The 18888-nt window shown below is 40.4% G+C and overlaps 1 protein-coding gene across 1 annotated transcript in view; it reads left to right on the forward strand.

The window, feature by feature from the left end:
• The window catches only part of LOC103727563 (murinoglobulin-1), a gene marked incomplete at its 5' end in the record, with an annotated part of 56380 nt that extends 44602 nt beyond the window's left edge, over window positions 1-11778 (forward strand). The window contains 14 exons of the mRNA XM_029559854.1: window positions 1352-1435; window positions 1698-1874; window positions 2098-2185; window positions 3016-3172; window positions 3493-3567; window positions 4058-4238; window positions 5759-5982; window positions 7306-7524; window positions 7669-7796; window positions 8995-9085; window positions 9732-9800; window positions 10200-10302; window positions 11270-11311; window positions 11634-11778. Of these exons, the coding sequence (XP_029415714.1) occupies window positions 1352-1435; window positions 1698-1874; window positions 2098-2185; window positions 3016-3172; window positions 3493-3567; window positions 4058-4238; window positions 5759-5982; window positions 7306-7524; window positions 7669-7796; window positions 8995-9085; window positions 9732-9800; window positions 10200-10302; window positions 11270-11311; window positions 11634-11656 (1661 nt within the window). The remainder of the gene's footprint in view (window positions 1-1351; window positions 1436-1697; window positions 1875-2097; window positions 2186-3015; window positions 3173-3492; window positions 3568-4057; window positions 4239-5758; window positions 5983-7305; window positions 7525-7668; window positions 7797-8994; window positions 9086-9731; window positions 9801-10199; window positions 10303-11269; window positions 11312-11633) is intronic.
• Between the last annotated feature and the right edge of the window lie 7110 nt (window positions 11779-18888).

Consider the following 18888-nt stretch of genomic DNA (forward strand, 5'->3'; position numbering starts at 1 on the left):
TGCACTCACAGCTCTCTCTCTAGCGGTCTAGTGTCTCTCTCTCTCTCTCTCTCTCTCTCTCTCTCTCTCTCTCTCTCTCTCTCTCTCATTAGAAAACTGAAACTTCTCTCCAACACATAAAAAGTCTTAGAAAGGTTATAGGTCAGGAATGGCTAAGGAGAAATCACAATAAAAATTTTCAAAAACAAATGGAAAAAATATAGAACAGAATATCTTGTCTTCACAAATGCTCCATCTCAGACCTCATTTGAAAACTAAGATTTATAATCTAAGACATTTCATACAGAAACCAAGCCGAATCATAGTACGTACTTAACATAGTGGTTTTCTATAATACTTGTTTCATGACATGCTCTTTCACTCTGTATTCTTAATCTGAAGCTAGTTATTTGAAAAGAAAATATAAGAATGTATCAGACAAGGAAATGTTCCCTGTCCCCTCTTAGGTGTAACCATAAAGACGGAGATGGTTCGCACTTGACCTTCACTGCTCTCCCAGCATCTAAAACAGTGAGCCATACAGGGCTTGCCCAAAACATATCTATTGAACAAATTTAAAATTGGAATAGTAGTTTTCATCTTAACATTAATTTAATGATGTAAAATCCATTATTATAAGAAAGTTAACAAAAGAGAGATGAAATAAATTTGGATAAATGTCTTTGCTCAAAAGAATAAACTAATAATAGTCACAAATAAAATTGAATATTTGAGAAAATCATTGTATAAGATTAAAATTCTTTAAATGTTTTAGGTTAAAGAAAGAAGATCACTGGAGATTATGAGACTTACTTTTGAAATACACACACACACAAAAAAATTTTTTTGAAGCCACATTCTTGCCTTTGGTTGATTCTGGTTCTCCTGATATCTCATTATTAGAAAGTAACCTGTCAATCACCCCTGTCATAGAAAGACATTCATGAGTGGAGCACAGGTGTAGTTAGGGAAACCTCTGCAGGTCATGGCACCCTAGAGTGACAAAAGCCAAATTACAGTTTATACATTACATATTCTGACATACATAAGTCAAAAATTCAAGAGAAAAACAGCATTCATATGTCTATAAAATAATTTTATATGGGATCAATAGAAGTAGAGAAACAGATCACAGAAAAACCAGGACATCTGGTTGGACAGCTGTTTTGCTCTTCAGTGCAATGGGGAAAAGACAGAGGTTAACAAGTCCCTGAGTACCAGGAAATGAATGTTTAAGATATATGCACTAAGATTATCTGCTAAGGAGATAGAAAGTCAAAGTTTAAGATGCATTTTAAAAATGGCTAGACAGAATTTTTTAGGAACACAGAGAACATGGATAATAATACATGTATGTGATTTTCTTATTAAGATTCTGATCTAACCGAAAAACTGTCCCTGAAGCTCCCACCAACAGTAGTGAAAGATTCAGCCAGAGCCTACTTCTCTGTTTTGGGTGAGTCATTCCACCCTGGAGGACTTAGGGCAATAGTGACAGCTACTGTTTGCCCCCTCCCTGGGGTTCCAAATGGGCCTTTTCACTGCACTTGAGTTCTTTAATCCATTTCTTCTTTCTCTATTTTCTCAGTATCCACTAGGTTCCCAGCACACCAGATGCTTAAAATTCTTTTCACATCTTTTAGAAGTGTGCTTGTGTGTAAATGTTATTTGATTCATCACGATAATGTCTGTTCTAATGTCTCATCTCTGTTTTCCAGGTGATATCTTAGGTTCAGCTATTAAAAACATACAGAATCTTCTGCACATGCCCTATGGCTGTGGAGAGCAGAACATGGTCCTTTTTGCTCCTAACATCTATGTACTGAAATACCTGAATGAAACCCAACAGCTGACTGAGAAGATCAAGTCCAAGGCCATTGGCTATCTCAATGCTGGTTAGTGAGACTCAGAAACTTCACATTGGTTATTGTAAATGTTCTCTCCCGACGTGGGCTTAACAGGCAAGGGGAAAGCAGGGTAGTGTTCTCAGGTCATCCCACAAGCAGGAGAAGCCCAGGCACATCAGGGGCAGGTCTGGCTTCTCTGGCAGCCTTCACATCCTGTTGTTCTCTGATGCATCACTGATTCTTCACAATCAACTGAAACCTTCCATTCCAGGTTATCAGAGAGAGCTGAACTACAAACACCAGGATGGCTCATACAGTGCCTTTGGGGATAAAGATGGCAAGAGTCAAGGAAACACATGGTAAGAATAGAGCATCATGCGACACGCTTCTAACAACCCTGTTCTTCATGGCTTCTACATAAACCAGATATTATTCACCTCCTTTCATAGAACATAAACTGAGAACTAGGGCTGCAAATTCCATGTCTTGAGGTGGTATAAATGATAATTCGAAGAACGGAAATTGTCTCAGTTCTGAAATTGCTCTGATTCTCAAATACAGCTGTGATTCAGTACAGTAAGATGAAATTTCTTACTTCATTCTAAGATTCCTCATAATTTGGAAAAGTACCAGCTACATGTTGTCAGATATCCAAAGATGGTCTTAATTGAAAGCTGAGAATCTGTAGCCATTCTTTATATGACCTTGTATTACATAACAATTAAGATCTAATGTACTTGTAAACAAAATAATAAAAGTAAAAAGAGTATTGAAAGGAGCAGCAAATAAAGTAAGATAAGACAACAGAATTTAAAGGGTTTTGGGGGGCAGAAAACATAAAACAGGAATTGTAGAAGAGAAGGTTAATCTCATTTACCAAAGATAATCATTGAAAGGGGAAAACGGTAGAATTAGATTGCAAATGTCATTGTCAACCAACCGAGTCAGCAAGGTGAAGCAATCTCTGAGAAATAAGACAGTAAACCACATACAACCAGATACTTATGGTAGTGTATTAACAGCTGGGAAGGCTTGAAGAAACAGAGGGTTTCTATGTAGCAGCAAAGACATTCCCCAGCTGTACCCACTCAGAAACCGCTATACCCGTAACTCATCAGTGTGGAGAGGCCATGAAGCCTGTGCAGTGTCAGAACAGATGCCTTCATCTCCCACTCTTCGCCCCCATCAGGCTTACAGCCTTTGTGCTCAAGTCTTTTGCCCAAGCTCAAGCCTTCATCTTCATCGATGAAACACACGTCACTCATGCCCTCGCCTGGCTCTCCAATCAGCAGAAAGTCAATGGCTGCTTCAGGAGCTCCGGATCTCTGTTCAACAATGCCATGAAGGTGATCTCTCTTCTGAACTGATTATTAGGATGATGTAACAATCCATGACAGCTTTTCTAAGGATGAGATACTTTAGAAACACAAGGGAATGCCTAAAGAAATGGACCGGGAAGTAATGAAGAGCAAGTGGTAGGATAGTAAGTCCTCCTCCTAATGGGGAGGAAGATATTTCTTCCCCTAGTTTGAGAACAATACCTCTTGCACTGGGGATGGGTTGACAACTTATAAAGGGCAACTGAACAGAAAGCCTTGGCCATGAAAGCATGATTTTGGAGGACTTCCTGTGGTGCAGATCATCTCTTTCCCTCTTAATCTTGTAGGGTGGAGTAGAGGATGATGTGACCCTGTCTGCTTATATCACCATCGCCCTTCTGGAAATTCCACTTCCTGTCACAGTAGGTGCCACTTTGCTTCTCCAGGTTCCCAAGCTACTGTGATCCCACTGACCTGTAGCCATTTCACTTCTCTAAAGGCCAAAATGACAGCTTTGCTTTTGCAAAAAATTACGCATTTATCAGATTCTATCAAAAAGAGTGCAATAGTTCAATAAAACCCTGGATGTGTCCCCCAAAGAATTCCAAACACGTGTCTTCCAATAGTGTCTGTATAATTTTACATTTTAAATAAGGAGCCCTTTCTGAAAAAGTGATTTTTAAAAGACAGTCAAAGAAATGGATACAGATACATGTATATATGCATGCATGCATACATGTGTACTACATCGATGCATGGATTACAGATGAATTCATTATTCATTTTATATAAATTCATTATAGATAAATTCATAAAAGCACAGATCTCAGCTCTTACTGTCCCTACATTTACTCCAGGGCCTGCCGGGCCCCTTTTCTCGTTTCTCAGGGAATCTCTGTTCTGCCTTCACAGCATCCTGTTGTCCACAATGCCCTGACCTGCCTGGAGTCAGTCTGGGAGTTGGCACAGCAGGGGCCTCATGGCAGCCATGTCTACACCAAAGCGCTGTTGGCCTATGCTTTTGCTCTGGCAGGGAACCAAAAGAAAAGAAATGAAATACTGAGATCCCTTGATGAGGCAGCGGTGAAGGACGGTGAGAGTGTGTGCGATGGTTTTTCTCTCCACTCAGTTCCCCAGATAGAAACAGGGAAGTATACAGACCTTAGCAAAACAACGTCTCTCTCAGTTCTGTCCCCTGTGAAATGCTGAGACTTCTATGCAGCTTTACCCAGGAGACTGGTGCTTGTTTTACACTCAGAAATATGTTGTCAACTGGGAACAAAATCAATAAATGTAATATAGGAAAATCAGAGCATTTCAAACTTCTTTTATTGTTTTTACATACAGAAATTCTTTGTTTTTTGACATCTTAGTACCCATGTGCATAGATGTATTATAACTGATCTAGTCTGTACCTTACTGATGTACACACAAGTCTTTTCTGTCTTTTGCTTTCATAAATAGTACTGTAATGCAATGTACATCCATCCTTTCTGTGAACCTGTGAGAAGGTAGGGCAGTGCGTTTCTAGATCTGAGGATAAAGGGCGATAGCTCTGGCAGACATTGCCAGATTTTCCTCCACAAGAGAATGCTGTGTTTGCGTTCCTCTGAATAGTGTGTGCTGTGCCTTTTCCTCTTGTTGAAAAGGTTTGGAGATGATCTAATAGTTGAGAAGCAGAATCTCAGTGTAGTCTTAATATGCTTTTATCTTATTATGGGCCAGGTGTGTCATCTCAGGCAGTTAGAAGACTCTTGTTTCATAATGCACTTTTCTGTAAACCATATACTCACTCATTTCTATAGCTCATTTTCCCATAGAGTTTTTGGAATATTTCTATATTATAAATTTTTTTGATAATTTTATATATGAGTATTGTCTGCATTATTTCCATCCCTCCCAATTCCCCACCAACTCCTCCCACACTTCCCCACTGCCTCTCAATGTCTTGTTCTCTTCTTTGATTATTATTGTTACATATATGCATGCCTTTATAAATATACATATATAAATACACATATATTATGCCCTGATTCCATTTAGTGATGTGTGTATGTACCTGTGTTTAGGACTGTCCATTTGGGATTGTGTAAACTTTCAGGGAGCTGGTTGGTCCCTGGACCAGATTTCTTTTATGAAGACAAATGTAGTTAATGTGTATACTTGTATTTTAAATAGACATACACCTATCAGGATAAGTAAGTGCTACCAGGAGTTATGGGAAAGAAACTCCTGTCCATGACAGCTTCCATGTTTTTCTATTTTTTGATGACTCTAAAAACATTTATATATCATTTTAACTAAGTAATGAACAAGCAACCTTAGGTTAGATGTGAAGGATTAACCAACGAAGAAATCTTAGCAGCCATTTTTTCTAGACTAAATCTGCTAGAACACCATTTGAGAAATTAGTTCACTTGACAGCTTATTAATTCTTGTGCTCAGTGTTTTCCTCAACCTCACTAGTTCATATCAAGGGTGAATTTTCATTCTGGATTAATAAATCCTGGGGTGTAATGAATGAAATTTTTAAAATCTTATACTACTTTTTTCCCCAAATATTGACATATAATAATAATTCTTTTAATTCCTTCTTTACTTTTTACCCTTAAGGCAACTTTGTTCATTGGGAAAGACCTCGGAAACCCAGCACACTAGCAGGACAGTTGTATGAACCCCAGGCTCCCTCTGCTGAGGTGGAGATGGCGGCCTACGTGCTCCTCTCTCACCTCACCACCCAGCCAGCCCCAACCCTAGAGGACCTGACTGCCATGGTCCCCATTGTGAAGTGGATCACAAAACAGCAGAATTCCCACGGTGGCTTCTCCTCCACCCAGGTCAGTGATTCTCCTTCAGAGCCTGGGTGCAGTTTAGGGATTTGAACAAGAGATATAGGAGCAGTAACAAGACGAAGGTGGATGAGGGCATATAAACAAGGAAACATTACTCCCGAGTTTTCTGAGTCTATAGGCAATGTAGAAATAATAGCACTTTCCATGTTCACTTGTCCTGGTCTGAGCTCAGGTCCTAGACTTCTCTTTATACCATGCTTGGTGAAGTAGGACTGCATTATTAGCCAGGAACCAAGCCTGGATACAGCAACAATGGCAAAAATTTTGGAATGTCCAAAATCCTAGACGTCATCTCGCAAGCTGAACTAGCACAGTGAACTAAGAAATTGTGTGTGAGCCAAGATGACATCTTCAGCTTCCTGCTGCCCTCAGTACAGCCGATTTCCCTCTTCTGCTGACAGAGTCTTCTGACCTTATTTATACATAGATAATCCTTGAACTTCCCCAAACTTGTAGAAACTCACACTTCCTTTCTGAATCTCTCAACATTTGGGATCACCCATGACTGTGAACCATCCATTCAATCAATGGAACTTTTACTATATCAAGTAATGTTTAAAAATTGTGTGTGAACAGAAACCCACACTGGCCAATGCACAGAGCTCTAGAAGTTGCAGAGTGTTCATCCCTGAATAGGGCACGTATTTCAAACCTCTGCCTCTGAAGGGTCAGGGATCATTATGGAAGAGAGGACAGAAAGAGTGTTAAGAGCTGGAGGTGGTGAATGACCACAAAGAAACAGTTTTCCAGACAGGTGGTCAGTTACTCATAAGAACTAATAGTAAAGGTGACAGCATGAGCGAGTCTGATGCAAGCTCAAGCCAGGCAGAATCCCATCATTGACATGGGGAGGTGGGTAACAAACCCGAACCCAACCTAAGGAAATTTTGGCAACCAATGGCTGCTGGAAAAGGGAGAGACAAGCTCAAGGATGGGATTCTTGGTAGATTAATCAGGATCCAGTGTATGGATTCACATCACTTAAGGACATCTGGGCACATAAATTAGACTCACAAGACTTATATATATATTAGAAGTTGAAGAAAAAAGTAAATTCTGGTAGATAACCTAATTCACAGTTATAAGTTTTGCCTGCTATGAAACAGAATTTCCTATAATATGATAACGGAAATTGTGTGAACATTTTGATTCTCAGAATATACTAAATAAAAATCTTTGAATTAAAGTACAATGATCAAACAATTGGAGGCAGAAACCTCATGACAGCTTTGAAATGACTAGTGTAGACTCCAGGAAGAACCCAAACCCCTCCTGACTGAAGCCGTCCTGACCTTTCACATCCCCCAGGACACCGTGGTGGCTCTCCACGCTTTGTCCAGATATGAAGCAGCCACTTTTGCTGGACATCATAAACCTTCTTCACTGACCATTCAGTCTTCAGGGACGTTTTCCAGAAACTTCCAAGTGGAGAATAGTAATCGACTGTTACTACAGCAGGTCCCATTGCCAGACATTCCTGGGGAGTATGACATAAACTTGTCAGGGGAAGGATGTGCATATTTTCAGGTAAGACTCTGGGGGAGTTGTGGATATGCAGAAGATCTCCCTTCGCCCACCTGTATGTGTAACACTCCAACTGGGAGAAATGGGGTGGAGTCAGGGTGAATGGTGCCATATGATGGATGCCAGCTATGTTCACTGATTTAACAGGCTACACTGAAATACAATGTGTACTTGGAGAAGCAAGAGTCTGCATTCACTCTACAGGTACAGACAGTACCACAGACTTGTGATGGCCCCAAAGCCCACACCAGCTTCCAGGTCTCCTTAGAAGTCAGGTGAGAATATTTTTTTGTTACCTAGCTGTGAAAATATTGCCTAACTAGATCTCTTCATAGAGTAATCTCAACATCAAGCAAGTCTTTTTATTCAGATATTTTGTTTTGTATATAAAACACTGTTATCAAAGTGAACAATGGAGCTATAAGCTCTGATAATCCACTTTCAAATTCTTTTCTCACCACTGCCATACTGGAGGGATAGATGATTCTTTTCAATACTTGAGCATTGGGTTCAGTTTTATTTACCTCCAAGTTAGGGATTCCTGGTTTTTGAAAATTCTCATTTCTAAAGGAAAAAGCATACTCAATACAAAGACACTCTTCAAAAGGTCAAGGAACATATGATCAGGGGCCAGAGTGATGACTCAGCAGGCCAAGGCAATTGCTGCTGAGCTTGATGACCTGAGTAAGATTCCCAGGAGAGATATAGTGGAAGGAGAAAACCAACATTGACTCAAGAATGTTGTCATCTGACCAGGACACATACACCATGGCACACAAGTGTCCACACACACACACACACACACACACACACACACACACACACACACACACACACACACACACACACACACACACACATACACACAAAAAATAAAATGAAGTTAAAATTTAAAAATATGTACTCAACAACTAGTCTGAGGTGATCTTGGATTAAAGGAGAAAATACACAGTGTGATCTGTCAACTGTATCTATTAGTGTGTTTCATATACTTTTACGGAAAATTATATTCTAGCAGCCACAAAGAATGCAAGCATAGATGTCAAGTAATTCCAGAAACGATCGCGGTCTAATTGTGAAATGACTGTGTTGAGAAAGATCATTTTCCAACCAAAATGTGTAAGTTACAAAGAAGTTGCACATGCTAGAGGTTGTATAATCTGCATTGCGTTCTCTGTAGACCTTGATCTGAAATAAAGTCTCCAGGTTCACACTCAAAAACTGAATTATTTCTCCACTGCGCTTGGAATCTATGCTTCTGACGCACTCCACCTGATAGTGTTATGTAGTCAATTTTCAAAACTAGTTATATTGACAGTAAATGTCACTTGTTTCCTTGGATGGAAAGATCACAGAGGACAGTGCAGTGTTAGGAAAGGTGGCTGAGCACATGAGGGGTCATTGCTGGACCTCAAAGGGGGCAAGATTCAAAGTATTAAAATGTCCCCATCCATCCACTTCTTTTACCTGTAGCTACACGGGGAGCCGTCCAGTCTCCAACATGGTGATTGTTGATGTAAAGATGGTATCTGGTTTTATTCCACTAAAACCCACAGTGAAAAAGGTAAGTAAATACTAGATAGTAGATTTTCTGTGTCCTCAGATTCAGACCATACCAACAGCATCTTAATAGTGTCAACCCATATCAAAGTCACTCAGTTACTAATCTGATGAATTTGAATTAAATCATACCATGTGTAGTTTAGAATTGTGCTAGGAGCCAATACAAGAAATACAAGAAATGTGCTGGAATTAATTGACCTACATTCTTCTTGAGAATAGTTTTTAAAGTGTAATGGACCCTGTGAACAAATATTTCAGGGGAGAACATAATTAAATACCAAAATTGCAAGTATAGACTTTTAAAGAAGAAACTTAAAATGGTAAGGCAAATACCATAATAAAAAGGAAGATATTTGCATAGATGATATATAGGTACTATAAAATCGAAGCTGCTTTTACCTTCAAATGAAAGTCAAAAATGCCTTTTACTGATGCGTAGTGATAATCAACCTTGTATCTAATATCATGATATTCACAGTGTTCTGAATCTGCTCTCGTTACTGACGTTGACCTTTTAAATTTGATTAAATTAATTGATTTAATCACACATTTTAATATCCTCTACGACCCCACACTCCACTTGTCTCTCTCTCCCCCCTAAGGACTTCCCTTTCTCAGTAACAGGTGTTTTCTCCCATTTACCTCAGCTTGAAAGATCAAGCCATGTGAGCAGAACAGAAGTGAGCAGCAACAACATCTTGATTTACCTGGATCAGGTGAGAGCCCTGCCGGCTTTGCAAGACATACCTAGGTAGACAGTCCTTCTGCAGAGGTCTACATAGAATACACAGCGTAGGAGAAAAGAAGTTCTAAAGAATGTCTTTTTGGAGAAGCACGTTGACAGAGGATGGACAGAGTCATATGTTGGACATTAAATTATATTATAATTATTGGAATTTTACAATAGATCGGTTTGTTTCCCATCTGTTCTCAGAAGCCTCTACTCTATTCCTCGGGTCCCTGCTCTAAACTCCCTATCACCATATGTGTGAGTGAAGTGACTGTGAGACTGTTACCCACCAGCTAAGAATGTCCCTCAAAGAATGAAGACGAGCCGAGCCAAACAAGAAGAGCAGCAGCCTGCCTGGTCCTAGGTCACCATTCTCTGTTTCTAGGTTACCAACCAGACACTGAACTTCTCCTTCACCGTTCAACAAGACATCCCTGTAAGAAACCTGCAACCAGCTCTAGTGAAAGTCTATGACTACTACGAGACAGGTGAGCAAGGGAAGAAAAAGGACGTGAATCACTTCATTTCTCAATGCATGAGTTAGAGTGGGACCAACATTTGCAAGTCATGGTTCTGGTTTATCCTGCCAGGATGTCTCCTTCCTGTCTCTGTGGCCTACAGAACTGCAAAGCTGCCATGAACAATAGCCAAGTAATCATACTTTCTATTCCAAGGGAACAAGAGTGTTACCAGGGAATGTTTATAGGAACCGGAGAGATTGCTCAGTGGTTAAGAGTATGTACTGCTCTGCAGAAGACCCAAGTTCAGTTCCCAGCACCCACGATGGATGATTCCCTAACCTAAGTCCCTCTTCAGGGCATCCAGTACCCCTGGGTTCTGCAGGCACCAGCACTTATGTGCACATACTTACACGCAGGCATACATAAATAAAAAATAGAAATAAATCTTTTTAACAAAGAAGTGATTGTAGGTAAATAAATGCATAAATCTGTTTCTAGATATTCCAAAGCAGAACTTAAACAATTATATGGTTAATTATAGTAGGATTAAAAACTGATAGAAAATTAAAGACTGAGTGGTCTCTGGTGATCAAAAAAGAAAATAAATCTGGAGTTGGAGGATTGCCTGTGATATTATTCTGACTAGTGATGAGACTCTTCAGACTAGAAGTACAAGAAATATTTCAGGAAAAGGAGCAAATATGGAAAGAGATCAGAAAGGCCACACATCCTTCATCAATATCAATCCCTACTAGTATTTTTCTTGAACACCTAGAATGAGCAGACCATTGTGTGCCACAGTAAAGGATTCTATCAGTGGGTCAAGAGGAGGCACTCCTGGACTCTGAATCTCGAATTCTCCAGATAGCTGACTTTTCAGCAATCATGCAGGTCCTGATTGAGGAAAGTTGTCAGTTTTAATGCATCAAAGTCTCTCCACAAAACCCTGATCCATAGAAATTCCAGTTCTCAGATTTTTCTTCCTGTCTTTCAGACGAAGCAGCTTTTGCTGAATACAGCGCCCCCTGCAGCACAGGTGAGCAACTAGAACTTTACTCCAAGCCTTCTGGCCTTCAAAACTCCTCCTCCAAACTCAAAGTCCTCAGCTCCATTGCCTGGTCTCACGCTCCTCTTAAGTGCGTGATAACAGCAATGAACATCTCAGGGTCAGAGCGGTAACTCTGGATAATTCCCTCAACAGAGTCCGTGGTTTAGGGTAGACGTCTGGTGGATCCCACACTCCACCACAGCCAGTTTGGTTTCCTGTAGCAAACCCTGTTCTCTACACCCAGTTAGAATTATACCCATTCTGTGGCCAGCTCTAAACCATCCTCTATGTTTTCCTCTTCTCTCCACAGACCCAGCACGAGACAATTTTTGACACTTATATCTGAGAACATGAAACCTCAAATCTCCAAACCCAGAAACTTTAGGAGGATTATTTTGTCTCTAAAATACAGATAATAAACAACCATAGTAAATAAATACTTTTTTCATTGAGTATTTATGATTGAATCCTTTCTTGATGCAAATTGACTCCATGTTTACTTTGAATCTTGAACTGTCCCCTGTATTTGTGAAGAGTTAACAACACACACTCTTAAATTTGCAACAAATAGCAACAGACTCAATATTACATAGTATCAGAAAACACAAAGAGATGAAATGGCACTCTGAGAAATATTTACCTCTCCCTAAACTTAAAGTGAGTAGCAGCAATATCATTCTAATACACATAGGCATGGGAATACTTGTTGCTAGAGCAGGATAACTAGTTGTTAATGCTGTATAAAAATAAATGCCAGACTGGACAGCAGTTCCACAGTACCTACTGGGGAAGATCAGTCAGCCAATTATGAAGTTCTGTTGTTCAAACCAAATAATATTATGGCAACCTGAGTGTGTTACGTATTAGTTGTCTTGACTTCTAGTTCAAATTCTGCAACTAACCACTTGAATGACTTTGGGTCAGTCAAGTAACCCCTGCATATTGAGTCATGTGTGTGAGAAAGTCTTAACTTGTGGAGAAAGTATAAATAAGTATAGAGCAAAGCTTCATAGGATGCGAGAACATATAGAAATATGACAGCAGGTAGAAGGATCAATTAGATCTTTGCATGAAAAGCTATACTGTCCACCCTCTACTAGGTGCTGTTCTGTGTGTTTTATTGAAATTATGTAAGTCCATGCTTATAATCTAGGTATGATCATAGTGTCCCACGTAGCTGCGGTTGTCAGCTTGGAACATCCCAGAGTCACCTGGGAAGGGGAAACTTAATTGAGGAATTTCATTAGTTGCATTAGCCAGTGGGATGACTATGGGCATTGTCGTGATGGATGACTGGTGAGGGAGGGCTCAGCCCACTGTGGCAGCACCATCCAGAGGCAGGTAAGCCTGGGCCATATAAGAAAGTTATCTAAACATGGACCTTGAGTAATCCAGTGGACAAGCCAGCAAGTAGTGTTCCTCCAAGATTTCCAAAGAGATGTTGCCCCAAGCCCTATCAGGTGACAGAGGCAAGATCACAACCTGCCATTCTGGCTTGAGTTTCCAGCCTTTGTTGCTTTCCCGTTTTACTATTAAGGAAAAGAAAGTTGTCTTTTCTTTAAGAAAGGGAGTGGTAGTAGAGATTGGATGTAGAAACAGAGATGTGTTTGAAATAAAAGAAATGAATTTGGGAGAGAGGAAATTATTAAAATGGACCGTAAGGAAAACAGGGATCTGAAATCCTTAGTGAGCTCATGTGCAGAACTCCTGGGGTTGTGATGGACGGATTGAACTTGTCTGCTGTGAGATCCTGGGGTTATCATGGAGGGACTGAACCTGTCTACTGTGAGATCCTGGGGTTATCATGGAAGGACTGAACCTGTCTGCTGTGAGATCCTGGGGTTATCATGGAGGGATTGAACCTGTCTGCTGTGAGATCCTGGGGTTATCATGGAGGGACTGAACCTGTCTGCTGTGAGATCCTGGGGTTATCATGGAAGGACTGAACCTCTCTACTATGAGATCCTGGGGTTGTGATGGAGGGATTAAACCTGTCTGCTGTGAGATCCTGGGGTTGTGATGGAGGGATTAAACCTGTCTGCAGTGAGAGCTCTGGGGTTATCATGGAGGGACTGAACCTGTCTGCTGTGAGATCCTGAGGTTGTCATGGAGGAATTAAACCTGTATGCTGTGAGATCCTGGGGTTGTGATGGAGGGACTGAACCTGTCTGCTGTGAGGTCCCTGGGGTTAATGACCATGAGCAGAACTGCTCAGCTGATAAGAATCTTATCCCCAAGTCCGATTAGACTAAGGGAGAATATGCTTAACAGCTTCACATTAATGTAACAACAAAAAAAAAAACAGGATAATCGAGGTAAGAAGAAGATGGGTTTGTTTTGGCTCTAAATTTTCAAGCTTTCATTCCATTGTTAGTTGGCCTGTAGTGAGGAATCACATCTGTGTTAGTATGTGGTGCACGAGGCTGTTCTGTGCACGGCCTGGATGAAAAAGATACACAAGAGGAATGACATAACACAGTCCTCTTCATGAGCACATTCTCAAAGACCTAACCTGGACCAAGTAGAGCCCACTCCTCAATACCTCCACTTCCTACCAACATGGACTGGGGAAGTGTTCCTTTAACACCTGGTCTTTTGGAAGTGATTCAGGGTCTAGAACACAGCAGATGAGAAAAGGTAAGTCACTCAAAATCTCCTGCTCAGAGTCTCTTTACACCAAGATTAAGGTGGCTTGTTTCCTCTCTTTCTGTAGTACAAAGCAAAAAGAACCCCCTTGGTAGAAGTGTTGGTGGATGTATGATTGATAATATCAAGGTTTCTGAGGGTCCTCTAAATGATTCATTATCCTGTCCTTAATAAAAGGGTTAAGAAATTCCATCCAAGAGCAGGATCTGGCTCTTAGGCAGAACTGAGGACAGAGTTGTAGGAAACAAGAGTTTGTACCAATATGACATAAGTAAAAGAGTTACTCTCCACCGACATAGAAGGGCTATAACACTAAGACTAGGATCGACCCTCTCATCTTATGGGTTACAGTTTATATTTGAGTGGAGCTATATGGGGGAAAGTGGAAGAGTTTCTGCAAGGCTGGCAGGAGGTTTCAGGAAACCAACTGCCTGGTGGTTTTAGAAATGTTAGTAAAAGAGAGGGGTCTGCTATTTTCATTTCAGGACATGGTTGTCTGTTGTCTGTGTTTGTTCCTCATCTCCTTCTTGTAAGTTCTTAGTTGAGCAAGCCGTGGGCCAGATGTCACTGAATGGTCACAATATTTCTCCATCCAGCTAGAACGCAAAGAAAACAGGGTTACTACAAGAGGGAAGCTTTTTTATTCAAGAGATGTTTTGCATTGGAACTTTCAATCTCTTTTCTTGACTTTTTGGAAATTAATCTTAATTGGGGAATAAGGCCAAAGATCCATTTTTATAGCTTCTTTGAGGAGGGGGTTAATATTAGACAGAGTCAAATATGTTAGTATTAGACTGTTTGTTAGTAAGAATCTTAGGTTTCAAATGTTTTATCTTGTGAAATAAAGAGGATATTTGAAGGAGTTAAGGCCTGAGGTTAGGACAAGGAGCAAGACAGATATGAGATTTTAAAAGGTTAGCAAAAAGAATCAAGGACAAACATCAATTTGCCAAGTAAACCAGTCAGAGCCCCAGTTTTTTATGATTTTCTGTTATTGTTGGTCTTTTTGATGATGTAATCAAGACCATTAAGGAATTGTTCACAGTCGTAACATAAAAACAGTGCTGTCTTATAACTTATTAGACACACACACACACACACACACACACACACATACACACACACACACTTTGATTGGCATTTAGCAAATCTAGATGTAATTTGTTTTGGATTACCATCTTTACCAGAGAGTTAACTTGTCCCTGGGAGGATTTCACTGATATGGCTGCATCAATGATTTATTTACTTAGAATGACAATTCTCCAATACCTACTGGGGAATTAATTAGTCCTCCAGTGCCTTATTTCTGTCAAGATTATCAGCAGAACAATGAGACCAGTTTTGAATATCTCATATGCATCACAGATCCCTACACAGGGGTGTTGGAAAGGGACAAGGGCAGGGGTGTTGAAAATTAAGTTTGATACTGTATAGACAACTTAGCACATATCCATCCAAATAGGTGGAAAGCACAAGAAGACTTGGTCTCCACAGAGAAAACAGGCATTGTTTCTGAGAGTCAGGCAGGTGGATAGAAATATGTCCATAATCCTTTCCAATTTTGTGCTACTATAGTCAAAGGCCTCACATGGGACATTTACCAAAGGGGTTGAATCAGGCCAAGTTTGAAGGGGGGATTGTAACCCGCCAGATAAGGGGGTTACATATACCAACTCATCCCAAGAAAGACCTGTCCATGGCTGACTAGGAGCACCTTGATTGAATTATTAGCAATGTTGATTGAATTATTAGCAAAGAAAAGGGAATTAATGATACAAGACCTTGGGCTCGGGACAAATAGTGGTAACAGAGAAGCTTTGTTGTTATCATGAGGGTGGGAGGTAGATTGCCAGTTTCGGTGATATCTCCCGATACACTGAGGAACCATATGACACAGAAGAAGAGATGCATTTAGGATTCCCGAACAGAATAAGAAAGAGAATGGAGTTCCAGTGTTCAAATGTAACAGACCCCGGTCAGAAGCCTCTGGGGGCCTAGAGTTAGTGAAAAGGCAAAGTGACTGAGGAAAGCAGGGTCGGTGTGGTTTAGAGGAAATGGGGGGATCTGTAGATAAATGCACAAGAAGAAGACATTGAACCAGAGTACAGACATAATATAGACCTCAATTTGAGCTGGAGAAATGGTCCCCCCCACTTTCGGAAGTATGCAAGCTCCCATGCACTGATCTAAGATCACATATTCATATGTGAAATTACCAGACAAATTTCTTTTTTAAAATTTTGACTCCTATAGAGAGAAGTCAATGAATCCAAAACAGGGATATTTTAAAACATCAGATTCAGGGAAAGATGTTCCTAAGTGATGATTAAACTTTTATCGAGTGTAATATTGAAAACCTCTTTGGAAGCTCTTAGCCCAAGACAGAGACATAACAACCTTGATGGCCTGCTCAGAAGCAGGCTATCGAGGGCCTGTGTTGAAACGGCAAACTGAAGGCCTCTGACAGTTGAGTCAGATTTTTCAAGTTTTCTCAGACATCTGAGGAGTGTGCTTTTTGGAGAGTATTTTGAGATCACCTGTTGGATCACTGATTACTGAGAACAACGTTGAGTCTTAATCCACAGGAGGAGTTGGTGTGAGTTTGGAGAGATAGATACATGGTGGGAGTCCTAAAATCTAGCTATCATGGAGGTAGTAAAGATCCTTTCCAGGATGGTTGGTAAGGAGGAGTCTTACCTGGTAAGTCCTTTAAGAAGACCCTGTCTCCAGGCTAGATTTTAGAGTCAAGTGAGGAATATTGGGAGGTTGCTAGAAGCTCATCAGCATATACAATGAGTTTTGCATGATTTCTTTCATTTTGATATTTAAATTAGTTTACAAGTAATAGGCTCCCGTATGGCAGTTGCATGTGTATTTTATGTTGGTATTCCCTTTATAAAGAAGGTGAACAATTTCCCAATGGAAGGGGCTTCATGAAGATACCGTGGAGGAAGAAAAGTCCTCCATACATTAGCTCTAAAGTTTTAAAATTCAAGGGTGCTTTGGGTGTGGCTTTGAACCATACTAAAGTGAAAGGTTAAGAGTCGAGGCCATCCCCGTGAGGCCTGAGGGACAGCTTGGTCCAATATTGATTTGAGGTACAGTAAATCTTTTCTTTTTTCAAAGATTGAAAGTGGTAAGCAGAGTGAAGTTTAAAGGTGGTACCCAACGACTGTGAAACTTGTTGAGTAATTTGGCAGACAGCGGTGGGACTATTAAAGGAAACAGAAGTCTGAACCTTGGAATTATCTTTTGCACAAGAATTTGAAGAATCCTGAGGCTTTTTCTGGTACAGCTGGGAAAGTTTCTAGTCAACCCAAGCTGTCAAGGACAATAAATATCAGTGTGGTCTGTACATTTAAGGCCACGGGTCATTTCTAGGTTTAGGTTATAGATAAAATAGTAAGAGGTCTGTAGGGGGTGAATACCCTAGTGTAAGGAATTTTGTAGTCTAGTGAGAATCTCCTTTTGGTTGGCTGGATAGGTAATCCTTACTTATACAGAAAATAAAGGTATTTCTTTGCTTTCTCCATCTTGCACCCAGTCCTCTCATTACCCTTGACTATGCCTAGGGAGTGACTGAGCAGATAACCAAAGTTTCAGTGGCTGGGAAGGAAAAGAGGGCAGCCTTTTAGCCTTTGTAGACTCTATCTGCTCTATGATTCCCAGGCTCTTCTAAAACCTGCGTCCTGTGATAGTCTTTGTAGTAGACAACTGCACCTTGGTCAGGAGTTGGTGGCCTCTATTAACTGTAGAATAAGAAAAACATATTTAATGGGCAATTTTTAATGTTCCTGATTGCCACATACCATTCAAGACAAATCTATTCTGATCTATAAACAATGTGTATTTATGAGTTTGGAGTAGGAAGTCTGTTAACTCTGTGGATTTCATGACTGTGTTCTAAAACCTTGGTGTGTGACAGGTTCTACTCTTAGGAAGAGTTTAGAGTTGAGGGTATTGGATTTGAGACCAGAGGTGTTTGTATTCCCTAGTAGAAGATATCTGGTCTTGGATAAGACAAAAACTGATAAAGTATGGATAAGCATTTTTGTGGAGTGAAAGTATATTTATCTGTTGCCCAATTGTAAGCCTACTTACCTCCTGAGTCAGTAAAGCAATAACTACTTCCACCCACAAGCATGGAGTTCAAACTTTGTAGTGTTGTCAAATTGTTTGGAGAGGAAATTGTCTTTAGAGCTGAGTCATCACATGAGAAGGTTAGAAATCAGTTTCTTCATTGTAAATTTGAAGGAATTTGTAGAAAAAGTTCAGAAATAAGAAAAGGAACGTGAAATGGAAATTTTCCTTTGCTCCAACCACTTCTCAGGGAGCAAATGGTTAACGGGATCAACTGCTTGGAATGGACTTCCTGAATCGATATGGACAGAGAAGGGGACTGGATCAAGTGGCTGAGGAGATGGTTGATTTAAAAAAGGGATGTGTAGGAAGCTGAGGAGGTTGATCAGGAATGGCGTGGGAAGGAACTGCTTGGTCAGCAAGATCAAAGTCAGAGTTGGGTCAGCCACAGCTGAAGGAGGAAGGAGGCAGATTGATAAAGAAGCCCGTGGTGAGAGGAATTCAGAGCTGAGAGGCTGGCAGGTTTGAAAGAGTCTGAACACAGGGAACTTCACATTTGCCAAAACAGTAGCCATAAAGATTTGAAGGAGGACATTGTACTTGAGCCAGTTTCCGGGTGAAACCTCCTGAGTACATTATTGCTATGAGTGAGACCATGTTGCAACAGAAGATCAGGTGTTTGACTCTATCTACAGAGAGACCCTTGAGGTTCTTTAGGAAATAGCCCAGAAAGGGGGACCTCAGGAGGTTCTGATTGAGTGTTTTCCGTCATGACAACTCTGGGAAGGAAAGACACAGTTTTGAAGAGAGAAATGACTAGAAGGAAATACACAAAAGAT

Source organism: Nannospalax galili, unplaced genomic scaffold (genome assembly GCF_000622305.1).
Source record: "Nannospalax galili isolate Female #2095 unplaced genomic scaffold, S.galili_v1.0 scaffold589, whole genome shotgun sequence".
Taxonomy (NCBI): Eukaryota; Metazoa; Chordata; class Mammalia; order Rodentia; family Spalacidae; genus Nannospalax; species Nannospalax galili.